Source organism: Montipora foliosa, chromosome 4, assembly GCF_036669935.1.
Source record: "Montipora foliosa isolate CH-2021 chromosome 4, ASM3666993v2, whole genome shotgun sequence".
In the NCBI taxonomy this organism is placed as follows: Eukaryota; Metazoa; Cnidaria; class Anthozoa; order Scleractinia; family Acroporidae; genus Montipora; species Montipora foliosa.
Window position 1 is genome coordinate 20,073,592 of NC_090872.1, and position 18,368 is coordinate 20,091,959.

Genomic DNA, 18,368 nt, shown 5'->3' on the forward strand with positions numbered 1-18,368 from the left:
CTGGCTTTTAAGCCATTGTTCAGAAATGGTGTTAGATGCTTAATATGGTAAGCTTCTTTATATAGTAATAGATTCCAGTTATCATCGCGATCTATTATGTTGGTGTTATCACGCACGGTTTGGGCGGAGAATTCTTTGTTGATTACAGTAGTAGATGAAATGTTCTCATTTGTAAAAATATCCAGTAAGTTGTATAAATCTTGTATGTGTTTGATATTATCACAATCGCGAAGATGTTTATATATAGCGCTTTCTTTGATATTTTACTGGATATTTTTACAAATGAGAACATTTCATCTACTACTGTAATCAACAAAGAATTCTTCGCCCAAACCGTGCGTGATAACACCAACATAATAGATCGCGATGATAACTGGAATCTATTACTATATAAAGAAGCTTACCATATTAAGCATCTAACACCATTTCTGAACAATGGCTTAAAAGCCAGTAGAGAACTCCACCTATTCTCCTGACAGTTTCGTTTCTTTGTTTTTCACTTTCACGTGATTATACTGTTGCACAATCTCGCAGTATTTAAATTCTGCTACTTGTATCCCGCCTTAGTCCGAAGATGATATAGATTTATATCGAAATATTACAAGCACATAACATCGTTTCCTTGCATTTGTTGTCTATAAAGTTTAGTCACAATGCAATTACTCGGTATAGCATTTATTCTTTATTTACTAAAGCTATCAGCAGGTAATGGATGTCCACTGCTGTTTGGGCCTCTACAGCATAAAGCACAAGACTACATGTAGCTGGCCTGTTGTGATCTCCAATCATGGGAGATCTATGCCAGTGTTAAGTGACTAGCAGCCACAGCCACAGCCACAGGGCCCCTGCAATTCCAAGCCACTCATTTCTAACTGAGTTTGATACATACATCAGAAAAGTTGGTTTCTTTTTTTAGCTTCTAGCACTTTTTAGACTTGGTAAGGAATTGAGATTATGGGAAAGTCTTGGGCCAAAAAAGTTAAGACTGCAATACTGATAATTTATTTCACTGTTAATCTGTAACATGTATCTGCGTTTAGGTATCGCCTCTATGGTCAGTGGAAAAATGAATCTTACTTGAGTCATCCAAGAATGTTATTAGCTAAAGCTGCCACAATTAAGAGAGCAAAATACATCACAAAGTAAGACATAATCTTTATTACTGTTTTTTGTTGGTGATAAAGATTTTGGTGTTCAAGGCCTCTTTATATGAGCCTGATTTGAGTGGGCTTGCATAGTGGAAGCAAGAATACTTTGTCACAGTTCTTTGTTCATTGGGGAAAGGATACTTATTGGTTGACAAGTTCTTGGTTTCATCAACCCACATCTTGGTTGCCAGGTTGGAGATTTTTCATATGAACACTCCTGCAAGGGATATTTTTTGCGATGTAATAAAAAAAATGAAACTTTTTAAGCAAAAGGGGTGTTGATCTTGGTGTCTTGCAATGGGATGTTAATATGGCTCATTCTTAGCTGCTATTTTTCTGCAGGAGATTGACTAAAGAAAATGTCAAACCTTCTGGACGACAAATTGGAAAACTAAGCCACAGCAATCCAGGCATTCTATTTGAATATGTGAGTACTTGAAGTAAAGGGATTTATACTTGATAGTTGCAATAGTTCTCTTGAAATCAGCTCATTTAATTTCTTATAATATTAATTTTAACCTTGTCACTAAGGTTTGGGCTACTGTCTTTTTATGGTTGTTTGGTTCTATGTGTAGATGATTAATAATTCTATTACTCTGCATTTTTGGCCAGATAAAAGTTCATTGCTGAACCTGAAATGGTTTGCCAGAACAGTTTTTGTGACTAATGCAGGGGCGTACCTAGGATTTTTCAAAGCGGGGGAGGGGGGGGAGGGGGAAGGGGGTAGGGGGGAGGGGGTCACACTCTTCTCTCACACCCAGGGTTTGTCATGTTGATGTCCACACTGTTTTTAGTGAAGTGACAATTCTTCTAATGAGCAGTGAGTGCAGGGGGAGGGACAAACCTACAAAATAGCTGCATCAATCAAGTAAGTTCCAGGTGACACAGAATTAATTACTCTGTTCCAGTCACACAGATATGGTTTGTATTATGTTGTTGACTGTCACGAAGGGAGGGGTCCTGGGGTGCCCCTGACCCCCCTGGCTATGCGCTTGTGATGCTGCTTATCCTGGGGGAACCACTTTCCCATTGACACCCTTTGAATGGGCTGAGGGTTATCTTATCAAGGGAGGTGTTTCTGAGTGTCATTGAACTCTCTCTTTAACCAAAAATTAATTTTATATGATATACTTACTATACATGTATGGAGAACATATTGGTAAACCCTACCGACTGTTAACAGGTGCATTTATTGTTGTCTTATTTGTTTGTTTCCAGCTGCTTTCACAGATTCAAAAGTATGATAACTTCATTGGACCTGTTGTGGACTCACTGAAGTACCTTACTCCTCTGGCTTATGATGTTCTAGCTTGTATCCTTTCAATAACCATTGAATAACATTTATTCCTGAGCATTAATTCACACAGTAATTATAATATGATATTATAATACATTATATTACAATAATTATAATATAATAATTATTATTAATGCTACACATTAACTGCACTAGTAAGACATTATTTTGTTAAATTTAATTTGTGAGACAAAATGTATGAAAGTCATAAGTTCATACTCCAACCAGACCAATACCTTTGGCATTAAATAACTATTATTAAACAAGGCTAACCTATTTGGTTATGTTCAACAAAACAACCATTGGAATTCTCAGTCACTGGTTTGGAAGACGAGGGCTTTGTGTGTGACAGAACACTGGAACCTTAGCTTTACTCATGATTTCCAGTGAGGAGGTACAGTAGAATCATACTGATGCTATAGGCTCAACATCTGCCTTACTCAGATGATTGAATCATTGAGCAGTGATGTTAACCCTTTGGCCTTGAAGGGGTTCCTGATTGAAGAGTGAAACTATCTGCTGGTAGATTAATAATACCAGCAATTATTATTATTTATGATTGGCTGTTTTTAGGAGAGAAAGGGAGTGATGTGTATTTAAATAGCAGTTAGTTTTGTTCTTCTCTCTCCTCCAAAGCAAGTCCATGTAAAATGGAAAAAAAATTAGTTTGTGGCTTAGATTCCATCATTGTGATTTGGGAGAGTACACAAAGGTGTATAGTTATGTCTTCCCCCTCAAATAAAGTGTTCTCTCTACTTGGTTTATGTCTTAACTTGTGTTAGATTGTATCATAGAAGCTTTGGCAAATCCAGAGAGGGAGAGACTCAAGCATGAAGATACCAACATCTCGGAATGGCTTAAAAGTATGCAATAATCCTTTACAATTTCACTCCATGAACTTTTTGATGCTGTCCTCTCCGTTTGGACCCATGTTGGCACTCAAATAGACTTTCAATCATGCGGCTCTTACATTCTACTCTTGCAACTGCAAATTATAATTAGGCATAGTAGGAAAAGGAAGAAAAAGTGTTACAGGCAAATACAGACTGTATGAGCTAGAGATTTGAATGAACATTTTTAAGGGCATGGTGTGGACGAACTACATGTATTTATTCCATACAAATTCCCCATCCGGGTTGTATGTCACTTTCTCATCTCCCTACTGATATATTAGTACCGGTAATTCTCTGAGCACTTAACTCAGTCGATAAGGACCACACAATACTTATTATTGTGCTGCTAATATTGTACATTATATACTTCCAACATTTCAAATACGTGTAATTTACAGTACAAATGTAATATTGCCATTATGTTAGTTGTTGTTTTGTACTGACTGGCCCATTGGTGTAATAGTAATAATCTTGTTTAAATTGTGTCTATTACAGGTTTAGCAGTATTTTGTGGCACCGTATTCCGCAAGTATTCCATTGAGCTGACTGGTCTTCTGCAGTATGTAGCAAATCAGCTCAAAGCTGGAAAGAGCTTTGATTTGCTTGTGCTTAAGGAGGTTGTACAGAAAATGTCAGGAATCGAGATATCAGAAGAAGTGACAGCTGCACAGTTGGAGGCTTTGTCAGGGGGAGAATTACTCAGAGCCGAGGTATAGAATTGGGTCAACTTTTAGTGGCCTGGAAATCCATGGCAGTTATGTATTGTTTGTTGAAATGCAAGGAAGTCACAGTTTGATGTTCAAGGCCTCACAGTAATTTACATCGTAGGTTGCCTTTTGAAGGTGGGTGTGGGGTGTGTCGTGAAACATGCTCAAGTTGACAATTTTCAAATCTATTTGCGATGGAATGCTGCCTTGTAGTCATCTTTGAGATGCTTTCTTAAAGAAGTCACTCTTGGGAAAGGGCAATACACCCTAGATTTTAAAGATTAAAATTTTGGTATTTTGGAGATTTAGAACTGCGTTTACACGAAACGACAAACTGCAGGCTGCTTCTTGTCAAAGAGTTTACAGCATGAGTTGGGAGCAGGTTCCAGTCTGTAACATTGATGGTAAAATTCTCTGTTTACAAACGTCTCTCAATATCTGTAGTCAGCGTGCAAGAAATGATCCAGAATCAAACAAGTTTCTTTGACTTTCGGCAAAACGGAAATTTAAGCCCGTTAGAAAGGAAAGGAAAGGAGAGGAAGTTTATTTAAACACAAAGGCGTATAAAAAAAATTCTCTACTGAATGAACTCACTAAATTTCTCTACTGAATGAAAGAAACGTATAAATTTGAATTTGCGGGTTGTAGACAAAATAGAGAAGTTATCCTTGTATTTATCTAGACAATTTAAGCAATTGTCTCTGATAGACGCCTGAAAATAACACTGGGTGGTTTCAACGGGTTTCGAAATTGTCTAGATAACTGCGAGGATCACGTCTCTATTTCGTAAATTCCTCTACTGTAGAAATTCGGTGGAAATTTGGTTGATAACAAGTTTATCCTTGTGCGAGGGGGCTCGAAATCATTGTCGCAATTTTTACAATTTTCACGCTGTAGGGAGGATACTTCGGTCAGATTAGAAACACAAAGAAGTCTTCTCAGCGACTCCGCGACACACTGTTGGAAGGAAAGTTAGATCTTCCTCTTTGTCTCCTGATGGCTCAGCAGAGGAATGGAATTGTGTTTTTTGAAGATTCGGAGCGACATCTGAAACTTGTGGGAAAACTATATGACCAGGTAAAGTTGCAAGATATTTACCTCTTACCACCGAATTCGAGGGTTGTACTGTGATTTACGGCTTGCCTTTTGTCCAGTCAATTTTTGCATTCTGGTAGAAAAGTGATCTGGAAAAAAAAAAACGTAAGTCACAGTACGGTCCGAGAAAGCGAAGTCAGCAAGGTTTATTTTACATCCTCTCCAGATCTATAATCAAACAACTAAAACTATTCGAGACGTGTAGTGCAGAGTTGGGGACTATAACAAATCTCATATAGCGATAATGGAACAATTAGTTTATTGAATTTCATTTCCTTTTGACGCTTTTTCAATTTTTACAAAACGACGGGGAGTTGTTTCCAATTTCACAGAACGACCAACGCGGTCAGTTTCCATATAAGGTCATTTGATATCCGAGATTGACTTAGCCAATCATAACGCTTGAAACGTAAAATTCGAAAAGGAAAATATAATAACAGATGTTAATTGGCATTAAATTTGTCTCTTTAGTGTCAAGATACTTTGGTGCAATTTGGAGGTTTTCTTGCCACTCAGTTATCAGCTGAGGAGTACGAGTCACACCTGCCATCGCTGGATGTCTTGGGTCAGTCGTATCATTTAACGCCTGATGCTGCATTTTTCCTGTCAAGACCCATGTTTGTCCATCAGATAGAGGTGAGTTCTTGCTAGAGCGGCTTTCATTGTTTAAAATAATTGATCGCTTGCTTCGGGGCTTGGTGATTGGTTAAAGAAATCTCACACCACATTGATTTTCGCAGCCAATCGGAAGGGAAAGCTAAAGCAGTGATCGTGATTGGCTCGCTCGCATATTCCTGCCCTTATCACGGGCTGCACGTATTTGCTTTGCGCGGGCGATGATTTGCTCAATTGATTGCCTTTGTCTCTGGTGGAGTGACGTTGAAGTTGGGAAGAAAGGCAAGGGGACACTTTGTGACGCTTACTAAAACCGACGTGCATCTGGTTACGTATGCGCACTTGTGGATATATCCGTATTGTGATTGGTCGGAATGATCAGATGACTGGTTTATTTGTAGTTGTCCGATTGACAGATGGTGGTGATCTGTACTTGGAAAAAAAAAACGTAGCCTCGACAATTCGTCAGTTGTCCAAAGAAAGGGAAAATCAACAGCGTTTTAGAAGGAACGGACAGCGACCAGAACTGCACCTTTCTCTCTCTCCTGCGAAGTGCTTGTTAGCGTTCGTAACGGCAATGAGCATTTCAAGACTTCACATTCTCTCCTCATTCGAAATATATTCACTTTCCAAATTTCTGGGCCCTGTTGTTCAAACGATGGATAGCGCTATCTACCGGATAGCGCAATTGGTTTTGCTATTACTTATCCACTGGATGGTGATTTATCCGGTGGATAGCGTTTATTCGCCTTTTGAACAAATGGGGTTTGTACTTCACTCTTTTTGCGTTTGTGTTTCTGGCAGACCAAGTATGAGGATTTGAAGAAGGCCATCGAAACTCCTAAGGGAAAGCAACTTCAGCAAAAAGTGAGTCGAGCGAAAAAGAAAAAGAAAATAAAATAGTTATAAGTTTGTTACATTGTCTCCATTTTTTTCCCCTTTTTTTCTCAGCAAATTTTGCAGTGTTATGTCGATGCTGTCAATGTTGTAATGGACCCGGTGTTTCAAAGCGCACGGCTCTTACAAGCGCCGAAAGTATGGAATAGCATCAGGTAAAAGTGGCATTAACAGCTGTGTTGAACTGACCTGTTTTGCGAATAGGTAGTTTAAGAATTGATGCCGGCACCGGCCCAACGAGTATCACCATAACCCCTTTTTAGGGCCTAGTTCCTAGAAGTCTTTATCAAAAGCTGTTCAAGCTGAAGAACGCTTAAAGCGTTTAGTTCTTGTTGAATGCGGCCTCTAATTTATCTCAGCCACCAAAATTCTACACGAGGACTGCAGTTCTTCTTAAGGTGGCGTCCTATTCTTTCTTCTAACGTTGTCTGTCTTTTGCCTTGTGTTTCAACAGCCCTCAGCTGTATGTTACTTTCTGGGCGTTATCTATGTTCGATCTTTACGTGCCATCTGAGCGATACGAACAAGAGCTAAACAAATTGAGACAACAGCTTACGCAATTAGAAGACAACAAAGATATGGTATGTTTTTTTTTTCATTCGCAGTAAGCATGAGAGCACTTTGTAGCGGGAAAAAAAACACCAGTGTTCGCTGGAAGGACATGACCTTTTGTATCTGTGCAAGTCTTATTAGCCTCGTAGTTTCTTAGTTTCCCTCGCAATGTGGCTTATCTCTCAAAAATTGTACCTCAATCATTATAGTTGTTCAAAATGGACTATTGTTGTAATCTATAACTTGCCGGTAAACTTCAAGTTAGAAACTTTACGCTCGGTTGCAAGTAGGACCTTGCGTCGACTTTTCAAATTTTTCTTCATACCATTTTTAGCCAGTAAGCAAGAAAAAGAAGGAGAAGGAAAGATGCTCGCTTTTGGCTGAAAAGTTGAAAGAAGAACTCAGACAACAAGAGGAACGTAGCCAGAGAGTGATGGCATCCCTGAAAAACGAGAGAGACACTTGGCTGCCAGCTAGTAAGTTATTCCGGGGTCATTAACAATTCGATTCTGAATATTAGGAAAAGCATAGACCATTCAGAGAAATTGTTCATTGTACATTACATCATTGTTAGCTGTGTTTCTAGATATCGGTTGCGAACCATCTGTACGAGTGCTCAGAACCAGAAACAAGTACTGTAGTCACACTTAGAGAAGTAGTCAGGTTGATAATATGTTGTATCTACTCTACAACATATAAATAGCAAAGTCGACCACAGACAAGAGGGAGTTAAAGCCTTGTTTCTAACTAGGGTCTAAAGCCGATGATACGCCCAAGCAACATACACTCTACACAGATGCATTGACTCGTCGTTATCCCTTTTGACTCCCAAGAGTGATCGATATAAACTTTCTCCTCACATGCTAAATATGTTGTTAAACAGACTGGTGACGAGAATGTAGAAATTTATCATTTGGGTTTTTTTATGTCTAGATATATCATCAAATAAACCATTTTGAAATTCTCATGGCTGGGCTGGATCTAGCATGAAATGGAGGCTAATGCGGGCAAATGAACTTGTGTGTGAAAAGATTTGCCCGCCTTAGCCTCCATTTCATGCTAGATCCAGTCCAGCCGTGAGAATTCGAAAATGGTCTATTCCCATAAATGACATGAAAAGTAGTGTATGGCAGTCAGTAAGGAGAATTAACATTCAAATCTTGGGAGTGACAGGGTTAATTAGTGTCCTTTGTACTACAAAGGAACTAATGATCAACAGCCAAGTGAGTTTGCGTATGTTTCTTGCGCTTAGGGTCGCGTCGCTAATGAGGACCAGGCTGAAAAAGTTCATTCTAAAGCCATGATTTTTAACTTATCATTTTCCTTACCCTTGCGAACTTTGCCTTGATTTCCTAGTGTTCTTGGCAGAACGCGATGACGTAACAATTGAGCAAGGCTTGCTTTATTTCCCTTCTTTTGAGTGTTTTGCTTGACTGTTGCTGGCTCAGTTACCCGATCTTTGAATGAAAACGAGTGTCCTTGGGTAGAATCAGATTCTCAGTAGAAATTATGTAAACATTACTGCTATGCATTCAGGCTAAAAAAGCTTCGATGTTTTTTCTTAGAAGCGACAAAGAGTGAGACCATTACGCAGTTTCTTCAACTATGTATGTTCCCAAGATGTGTGTTCACTGCCAGTGATGCTGTGTATTGTGCTAAGTTTGTTCACATGCTGCACAATCTTAAAACGCCGAACTTTTCGACGCTACTTTGCTTTGACAGAGTGAGTAATCTAAAACTTTCTTCCGAGGTTTCTTTTAAAAAAATTAAATACTTCACATTAGGAATGATATTTATTGATGGTGGCCCGGACATAGTCGTGAAAAATCCAGTAACCACAAGAGCAGTCGTCGAGCACACGACCATCTGATTACTTCAATCCTAGCCAAACTGTTTTGGGACATAGTCCCGCTGATTCCTGCTTTTTTGATAGATTTCTTCAGAGAGATTTCTAATTGCGACCCAAAACTACAGCCTGGCGAATTTTCACCCCCCCCCCCCCCCTAAAAAAAGGTGTTGTAGACGATGCCTTGCACAACATTTACCATAGGTGTTTGATTTGTAAACTGTATTTGATTTTTCAGTTTTGTGTTATTATATTTTATTGTAGGTGTTTTCGGATATTTCATATACTGTGGCCAGTTGTACGGAAAATGAAGCCAGTAGATATGGTAAGCAGGAAGTCGTATGTGAAATACCGTAGGAGTGAGTTGCTCGTGAAAGGTTCCAGCGACTCGTTTTGTAGACATTGATATGTCGAGAATTATGTCCGATAATGATGACGATCTTCGGAACATTGTAGTTGTTGAGGATCGCGCGAAATTTCTTACGATAATGTATATATTTCCCTCAAACAGCAAAAACGGAAACTTGAGGGAAAGCAAAGTTAAAACAAAACAGAAAATGATGTTACAAACTGCCAACTTTGGTTGGACCAAGTTTGTTGCATTAAACTTTTGAGAACTTAACAATAAGCGCAAGAAGTTTAACACGACAACGTTTCGATGTCGTTATGACATCATGACAGAAAAATCGTTATTGGGAGTTGCCTCGTGTCTGTAACTTGTGTCAAATGTTGTTGTTTAATAGTTGTTTTCATTTTTAGGTCGCTTTTTGTGTTCAATGTTGGAAATAGTTATGAGGTGGCATGGCGATAAGAAAACTTATGAGAAGGTACAGCATTTAGGAGAATCAAAGCACAGTCAATGTAAATGTCGTAATTTTCACAGAAATGAAAACTTAAGCCTGGTTTTCACTAGCGACGGAAGTACAAGCGCATGCAAGCGTAAGTAGCTTATGCTAAATGAAAATGGAAAATGGAAGCATAACCACGGCCTCCGCCATTTTGTTCAAATGCTCATACGCGAGGAACCTGGTACGAGTGCTTTAACTGGACATACACCGCCAGACGTAACAGGTTTTGTGCTCATGCTGTGTTTCGTTTTCACACAACGCAAGCATAATGGAAAAAATTGATCCTTACGCTTGTGGTTATGCCTGCGTCAACCCCGTTTTCACGGTAAAATAACCGCTCTTATGCTTTGCGCTTGTGCAGCGGGTGTGGCCCAGTGGTTAGGGTGCTTGCCTTGAGATCCGGGGATGCCCGGGTTCAAGACCCGTTCTGACCACTCGTTGAATTTGTTCCTGGTAGTCCCTGGTTCAACTTGTAAATAGCCAACTGGTTTGCCTCCGGCCAGTTGGGATTCTTAACAGTTGTTGTTATTCTGTTCCGTTGTTTCGTTGTGTTTCATTGGCCCTGAAAAGCCCCTATGGGGAGCGGTCAATTAAGTATGTATTGTATTGTACGTCACTAGCAGAAACCAAGCAATAACGGACAGAGTACCTTAGCATTTTTTGCTACATTCGTCCACGGTTGATTGACATTTGATCCTCATGTGCCAATGCAACCGCGTCTTTTATAGCGCGTCTTCGCTTTGCTGCATATAATTTTATTTGACAAAGTTTTCTTGCTTGACAGGAATGCGGTAGCTACCCAGGATTTGTGACAGTCTTGAGAGCTACAAACAACGACAAGGCTGATCATTTAGATTATGAGAATTATCGACATGTCTGTCACAAGTGGCAGTACAAACTGACAAAGGTGTGCTTTGCTTCTTTTTTGTTGTTGTATATGTGTACTATTTGTTTGAGTCATTCGTTTTTCGCGACTAGGAGTTCGTTTTCTCCAGCTCTCAATGGGTTGAGTGAGAAGAGCTTTTGGTTAGTAGTGATTATTTAAACCGTATTCATTTCTGAGTTCAAATAAAATCTAATTCACTTCAGAGTCAGATACATCTCGAGATGCACCAAATTCGACGCACGCCGATTTTGATAACCTTCAGTATTCCTTCACCTATCTCCTGAATATCATTTTTATCGACAAATGCAAGCAATAGAATTGACCAAAATAATAAGGTACTACTGTAATATGCCATTTCCGATTTGCTGTTTGCATCTGGTTCAAAGCGATTCTTGGTGCTCAACCATTCAAGCGATAATGAATTTGATTTGCATGAAAAATACACCACTCATTTCCATTTGTATGGTTGTGCACCAGGACTCGCTTTGAAACTGAGGCAAACAGCAACTCGGAAATGGGCTAGTTGCTTGGCAACGGGGGAAAGGACAACTCAAAAATCGAAGTACCAGACAGGATACGAGCCCACCAATTCGAACACTGGTAGAATGTTCTACTCATTTAGCTGCAAGAATTCCTGGGGAGCCCGCTTACCTGGGTTCTTGTGGTCTGCGGTCTCGACATTGTCATGCGCCAAACGTGTAAAGATGGTAACGTACAAATCCTGGCCATAACCTGTTGTATACTAATTTGCACTCATGTTCCGTTCGGTAGATTCCTTCGTTCAATTCTCACCCACAGCTACCTACACCCTTGTGAACTTTCCAGTTTTCCTAACAATGTTGAAGGCCATACCTTGCACAGCATTTTTCATAAGTGCCTTACCGCTAAGGCCCAACATTGTTCGGTAGGGTGGGTGAGGAAACGGGGATATCAGCAGAAAATTGTTTTTTGAAAAAAGTCAAGGTGGTCAAAATGTTTTAGCCAGGACTGTAGTTGATTTGCAATGGGCGAAAGTACAACCGAAAAGTCTGAGTCCCCGACAGGATGGCGAGAATTGCTTGTGTTTTTCTCACAGGCGCATTGCACCATATATCACCTTTAGTTGCAGATGTAACTAAAGTGTAACTTCTCTCCGAAAGTATAAACGCAAACGGTGAATCTGAACAACCCCAACCCCAAAGATTAAAAACAACCCTTTCCCCATCGCTGTACTGTTGTAGATAGGTGGACGGGATTTGACCAAAAGGGATACGAACTAAGTGATGTTTTTCCCAAATTCGATGTGCATAGGGAAAGGTCCATTTCAAGACGAAAACACGTTTAAGACCTCGTCGAACAACAGACTTAAGTGAGCAGAAACGGATTGAAATTCTCGCGTTGGGCATCTATCGGACCAAAGGGAACGTGTCCCGTTTAAGTCAAATTTGTTGTTTTTTCTTTTATCATAGGCCCTTGTAGTCTGTTTAGAATCCAAAGATTATACGCAGATTCGAAATACAATCATGGTTTTAACAAAGGTATGTACCCACAGGCTATTTTAAAGGATCTTTTTTTTTTTTTTTTAGTCTTGTTAAGCTGGTTAAGTAGTTTGAGAATTAAACGATCTCCTGGTCTTTTTGCAGATTTTGCCTTATTATCCCAAAGTTTTAAATCTTGGCCAAGCTTTGGAAAGGAGAATCGACAAGATTTGTGAAGAAGAAAAGGAGAAGCGACAGGATATTTATGTTCTCGCCTTGGGGTAAGTTACTTGGTTCTTTATTTTGTCGATGATTCCCGGGGTGATGGCAGAGTCCTGTCCGTGTATATCTTGAGACGGGACGAAAGGAGATTGAACTTTGATTCGAAACGCTTCTGTTAAACGTGTGTTCGCGTTGCCTTCGAAAAGCGCAAGGAATATCTGCCTCTTGAGATCTACCTAGCTGCTGCTGCTTCTGCTGATGATGATAATGATGATGATGATGATGGTGATAATGGTGATGGTGATGATATGGGAGGTGGGGGTGGGGGTTTTGGGAGGGGAAGGAGGAGGACAACAGCAATAAGAATAACAGAAGCTAACAGCTATCGGCTAATCAGAATCTCTAGTACAGCGAGCGACGCAGCTCAACAGCACATATAAGGCGCCTCTGGCAGCGGCTAAATGGTCCACGCACGACGTTGAAGCACAACTTCGACTTGGTAGAATATTCCTCTTGTTACATGGTGCCGGGTTTTCGTTGAGGGATATAGGAAAACCAACAAACTCAGTCAACCTCTGGCGTAATCCAGTGCTCTTATCAGTGTTTCCTTTATTTCTTTGTCAGTAACACCCGATTTAAAGAGCTGACAGATTCACCATCTAAATGTTTTCACTTCAGGTATGCTGGTCGTTTAAAGGCGAAAAAGCGAGACATGGTTGTGGAAAGCGAGTTTCATCACAAAGAAAAGGTAGGTAACTTTGCTGACTGCGACAGTAAATTGGTTTTACGGCTTTCTTTAGCAGACCAAAAGTTTCCAATTAGTTTGAGAGTGTAAGCGATTTTCATTTCCAGCCTCCCCCGGCAGCTACACCGCCAGCGAGCCAGAATGAGGCTGTGACAGTGAAGCAAGAGAAAACGGTGAGTTTATTCCCGAAGAAAACATTAGTTTCATTTGTTGAAGACACAGATTACTGAGGAAAAAGGGACTTAAAAAAAAACAAACAAACAATACCAGCCAAACAAACATGTTCGGTAACCATCGGAGTAACTATAACTTTTCGTTTTAGGAGACGCAGTCTAATTCGTCTGTGACCGCTGAGCCGACAAGTAAGGCAACGAAGAATACGGATCCCGAAGTGAAACCCAAGGCCACAGGTTGGGGTCTTGTTTATTTGTCTTTATACACTCTGTATTTTCCTGACCTTGTGATGTCTGGATGCCTCGGACCGACCCAAGGCTCTGGGGAACTCTATGTAGGAGAACATGCGCCGTAGGACTCATATAGCCAAAAAAATGGCTATTTGAACCTTAACGGCGCGTGCTCACTCCTCGTGCTAACGTAAATGCACCAATTAGAGACGCGTTTGATTGTTCTTCACGGAAACCAATGAAGAGACACATTGTTTCAGGGTTCCCCAGAGCTCTTCTCTCCCTCAGTCAAGAGAAGAGCTCTGGGGTCGAGATTGAGGGCCCCTTACTGCTTCGTCTGGAACAACGCAATGAAATCGCCGCGAACTATCATTAAAAACTTGCACAAAACTTGTAATGGGTAAACAACTTACAACACAAAGATCACTTAGTTACGCTTAGTTAAGAATTGTGAGAAATTCTGCCAACATCTATCACCAAATCAGATATAAAGACCTGCTGCGCCGGAGAAGTTGGGACTGTGTGATGGTGTTGTGAATCGGACCATTATTTGGTATTATACCAGATTCTGTCACGGTTGTTTTTAAGACTAAGGTATTGTTTCTGTTGTTGGGTTTAGGAGCTTCTACATAACCCTTCCGATGTAACGAAACGCTCTGATCTATTTCAAAACCATTTTACTTGCTTTCACAGTGAGTATCAAGAAAGAGCCAGACAGTTCGAAATCATCAAGGTGCGTAGTACTCAATATCCCACTTTCAATATATATGGCTTGTTCGGTTAAGATGGCTGGATATTGGCCAAATTCTTTTTTTGCGTGTTTATGGTCCGAGACGAATAAACACGCAAAAAAAGAACGAGGATTATATTATATTATATTATTATATGATGATCTTTGATCTTACGGGACCAAGAGAGAAATCCCGGGGGGGCAGTATCGCTCCAATTTAGCCCTAAACAAGGGGCATCATCTCGAGGCTCTTGGGAATAAGTATAAGGATTTGTATGAGTTTATTCCCCAGAGCCTCGAGATGATGCCTTTTGTTTAGGACTGAAATTTATAGAAAGTGGGCTTTTCTTTCTAAGAAAACAGAAACTCCTTATTCGAGGAATACAATTGTTGATGAGTAAACTAATTCTCATTTTCTTAAATTGCAGTCCTAGTATGACCAAAAGCGACAGTGCGCCTTCCTCTCAGAAAGAGACTTCTGGTAAATCTGCCACGGGATCCTCTAGTGGTAAACCATCTGGCACAAGTACCCCCAGCAGTACGTCTTCCTCCCGGACAGGTCAGGGCGATTCGCCAAGCAGGAGTAATGCCTCTAACACCAAGTACGACAACTGATACCTTTAGTTGTGAATGTGACAGCAAATCGGTGATACCAATGAGCCTTTTCAAATGCCACAGACTTGACATTGCAAATATCCATACACATATGATATCTGTCGAGTATTGATCGGAAGGGAGCTGAGAGACGCTAACATTCGGTATTAACTGGGTTATAAAGGCTTCTTTACCACCGGAAAGACTTTTTAAAAGTTGATTTTTCTAGTGTCAGCCCTGTGGTTTTTTGAAAGGCTAGCACGTGACCTGTTGCTGCGTGAATGTCATTTACTCATTTGATTCAAACTTTTACCACTGATGTTGTAACATAAAATTTCGTGTCGATTATGTCTCTCAGATCTTTAACAACAGGCAACAATTCCAGTCAACCCGTGTCCAAAGCTTCCTCTTCCTCCATTGCCAGCTCCAAAACAACAAAAACCTCTTCCACAGTCAAAACGGAAAGCAACACTAACGGAAATGATGCCGTACCCACAAGCAAAAAGACTGACAGCAGGTCTGTGATTGAATTATGTTATACCCTGTTCTACCTAAACTGCGATCAGGCGTACTTTTTCTTTAGACGTGGTGCGAAAAGCGCGCCTGTCTAAAGAAAAGTATGCCTGATCGCAGGTTATGTTCTATCGCAAAAGAGGAGCTGTGGCCGGCCCGATAGTTGAGGCGTTGGATTTGAATGCGCATGCGCTGGGTCCAGACCCCGCTCTGTTTACTGGATTTGCCTTTTGACGATCCCAAAAAAAATTCTACTTCATTTTGCTTTGTAAATCATTTAGTAACGTTCTCAGGCCAGTCGAGGTTTCTTTGAATCGCTGGGTTGAAAACTAGACCACGCGCATGGTTTTCCTTAACTTCGCACCGGCGTATTCCATTAACAACTCCTTTGTTCACCTGCTCGACTCGGTATTTGTGTGTCCTCTGTCTTTCCAAATCGACTTAAAAATCTTTTGTCTTTTGATCATTAAGTTCTAAGATCGTTCTAAGATCATTAAGTGCAGGGATGACGCAGTGGTGAGAGCAATATGGCCCGGGCTCGATGACCTTTAAACTTGAGCCCGCTTTACGGTCACGTGATGCTGGTCACATCGGCATACATGGAGGGGTGGACGTACGGTCACCCAAACTAAATTTTCTCGCACAGATGGGTTATTTTCTTACTAATGGTGCTCCGGGGCGCGCGGAGCTCCGCTAAACACCGACTTGACTTGAGTTAATGCTCGGTTTTACTCGGAGTGTATTTTATTTTCAGCAAACAGAAGGTGAAGGATAAGGAGAAAGAAAAGGAAAAAGACAAAGAGGCAAATGAAAAACCCAAGGAGAAGGTTAAAGCAGAAAAAACAGAGAAGGTCAAAGAACAGAAAAGCAAAGAGAAAGAAAAAGAGCGAAGCAAAAGCAAAGAAAAAGAAGGCAAAGACAAAGTGAAGGAGCGCACGAAAGATAAAGACAGGGAACGATCCGGCGTGAAAAGCAAACATTTATCACCAGCGGTTCCTGAATCTCCTAGAGATGGCGAATACGAAAAAGGTGAGTGCCCCTTTCCCCAGCAAAGCAGTGGTTTGCCTCATTGGTATCCTTTAGTTAAGACAGGGCCCGCGGACACCATTTTTAAGTGGTGGTCTGTGGCCAAGGCAAGGAAGCATTGGAGGTCACTTTTCGTGCATTTGTGACGTAGCACCATGTCATCCAGAGTGCCTAAAAACAACCAAACCAGCCAGCCCCTCCCCGAGGGCAATCCCTGTGATGTCTACTTAATCTTAAACTACGCCGTCAATGAAATGTGCCGCTCAAGTTGGATAAATTCAGTTTAAGAAAACTAGTGATCATTAATTTTGTTCCACGGCCTTCCGAACTGGTGACAGACGTGAGTCGATTTCATTGATAATTACAAAGTGCTTTGCATTCCATAATCTTCGACATATGTGTTGGTACACTTAACACCTTTACCGTCGTGCAGACCCAATTGGTTATCATTCACCCTCTCCTATTTGCTAAGTGTTCTTCCCTCCCCCCTCCCCCTTATAATATTGGTTTTTCGATGCAACAGATGGCCCTATGATGTCAACATTGTATTGGAAGAGGCATAAATCATTACCATTATCTGCAGATGACTTAAAACGTGTTCTGTTTTAGAAGGGTGTCCCTGGGATGAGATGGCAGTTTAAAGAGATTTTTTGCGTCAAAAATACCGGTAGTTTGGGACGTCTTGCCATTAACAGACTCGAGTTTCCTATTAGCTCGATCGTGCGTCAAAATGGCCGCCGGTTTTTATAAGTTCTACGGCGCATCAAAAGCAAAATTTTGAGGAGACCATGAAAATATGTTTGCTATTGGAAAAGAGCCTTTCTCAAGAATTTTAGTATTTAGCCCTAACTTTTAAGTGGTTTCTGTTCGAGGAGTATCAGATTTCCTGTGCGCGTTAGTCATTTTTCCGTGATTGTTTTGCACAAATTAGCTAACGTTAGATTTCTCTTTCTTACAGATGCTAAGCGCCGTAAAATCGACGGGATCTCGTCTTCATCGTCTCAGGTTAGTTATGTAATTGGCAATTCTGATTTCGTTCAGTTATTGTCAAGAAATGGAATCGGTGCAAAGAGAAATCGCTAAACTAGGAGCGATTTTCTCTTTAAGACTACAATTCTGGACAAATAGGTTGAGACGCTTTTATTTCCTTCCCCATATCTAAACAAGTTATTTCCTTGGATTAAATCTTTCTTGCGGATCCCCATCTCTCTTAAATCAATGTTGACGGATAGCAGCTCGGTTATTCCCGCTTCTTCAGAATCGACGTTGTCTTGGGTGGCGAAGGGGGTATTGTGTTGGGTGTAGAAGGTGGGGGGGGGGGGGGGGGGGGATTGTTTTTGTTGTAGTTGTTGTCCAAAAGGTGGCCCGTTTCAGGCTCTCGGCGCCGGTGGGTCGGGACGAGCGAAATAGGCCATTACCTAGTTCTTGTCTGCCTCCTCTCCAAAGCGAGTCTAAGTGCGAAGATTAGTTCTACTTTACACATGAATGAAAACTAATTTTCATTAGAAAAACTTCGCACTTAGACTCGCTTTGAAGAGGAGGTAGACATGAACTCGGAAATGGCTTATTTAGGCGAGGACGAGAAAAAGCCGAATAGAAGACTGGGCACTACCCACTCTTTATCCCACCTTTACAATTTCGCTTAGCACTTCGCCTCAGAATTTCGGTCCATTTTTTCAAGCAGTGGCTTTCCCGTGCTGTGTTAGTGCTCTGAACAAATCACATCTAATTGCTGAAAAATCGTGATTTCTCGCACTGCTTTTCGGGGCAGTACGCAGCTATCACTGTAATTAATATGGTTTTTGGGCTAACGACACGCAACTGAAAAACGCCCGCGAATCTTGTTTCAAATTCATGTCTTCTCCGGCCCGGGACCCGTTTTTCGTAAGTCCC

General features: G+C 40.8%; 1 protein-coding gene across 1 annotated transcript in view; it reads left to right on the plus strand.

Annotated features, from left to right (window-relative positions):
* Window positions 1-18,368, plus strand: part of LOC138000221 (THO complex subunit 2-like) — a 39,420-nt gene that overhangs the window by 13,638 nt on the left and 7,414 nt on the right. Inside the window, exons 16-40 of the mRNA XM_068846474.1 lie at window positions 1,041-1,142; window positions 1,491-1,575; window positions 2,367-2,460; window positions 3,228-3,308; window positions 3,834-4,048; window positions 4,943-5,122; window positions 5,612-5,776; window positions 6,560-6,622; window positions 6,707-6,807; window positions 7,107-7,233; window positions 7,539-7,680; window positions 8,770-8,927; window positions 9,315-9,375; window positions 9,810-9,877; window positions 10,683-10,805; window positions 12,233-12,301; window positions 12,407-12,522; window positions 13,142-13,211; window positions 13,316-13,381; window positions 13,531-13,618; window positions 14,306-14,345; window positions 14,771-14,944; window positions 15,295-15,453; window positions 16,204-16,478; window positions 17,434-17,480. Of these exons, the coding sequence (XP_068702575.1) occupies window positions 1,041-1,142; window positions 1,491-1,575; window positions 2,367-2,460; window positions 3,228-3,308; window positions 3,834-4,048; window positions 4,943-5,122; window positions 5,612-5,776; window positions 6,560-6,622; window positions 6,707-6,807; window positions 7,107-7,233; window positions 7,539-7,680; window positions 8,770-8,927; window positions 9,315-9,375; window positions 9,810-9,877; window positions 10,683-10,805; window positions 12,233-12,301; window positions 12,407-12,522; window positions 13,142-13,211; window positions 13,316-13,381; window positions 13,531-13,618; window positions 14,306-14,345; window positions 14,771-14,944; window positions 15,295-15,453; window positions 16,204-16,478; window positions 17,434-17,480 (2,869 nt within the window). The remainder of the gene's footprint in view (window positions 1-1,040; window positions 1,143-1,490; window positions 1,576-2,366; window positions 2,461-3,227; window positions 3,309-3,833; window positions 4,049-4,942; window positions 5,123-5,611; window positions 5,777-6,559; window positions 6,623-6,706; window positions 6,808-7,106; window positions 7,234-7,538; window positions 7,681-8,769; window positions 8,928-9,314; window positions 9,376-9,809; window positions 9,878-10,682; window positions 10,806-12,232; window positions 12,302-12,406; window positions 12,523-13,141; window positions 13,212-13,315; window positions 13,382-13,530; window positions 13,619-14,305; window positions 14,346-14,770; window positions 14,945-15,294; window positions 15,454-16,203; window positions 16,479-17,433; window positions 17,481-18,368) is intronic.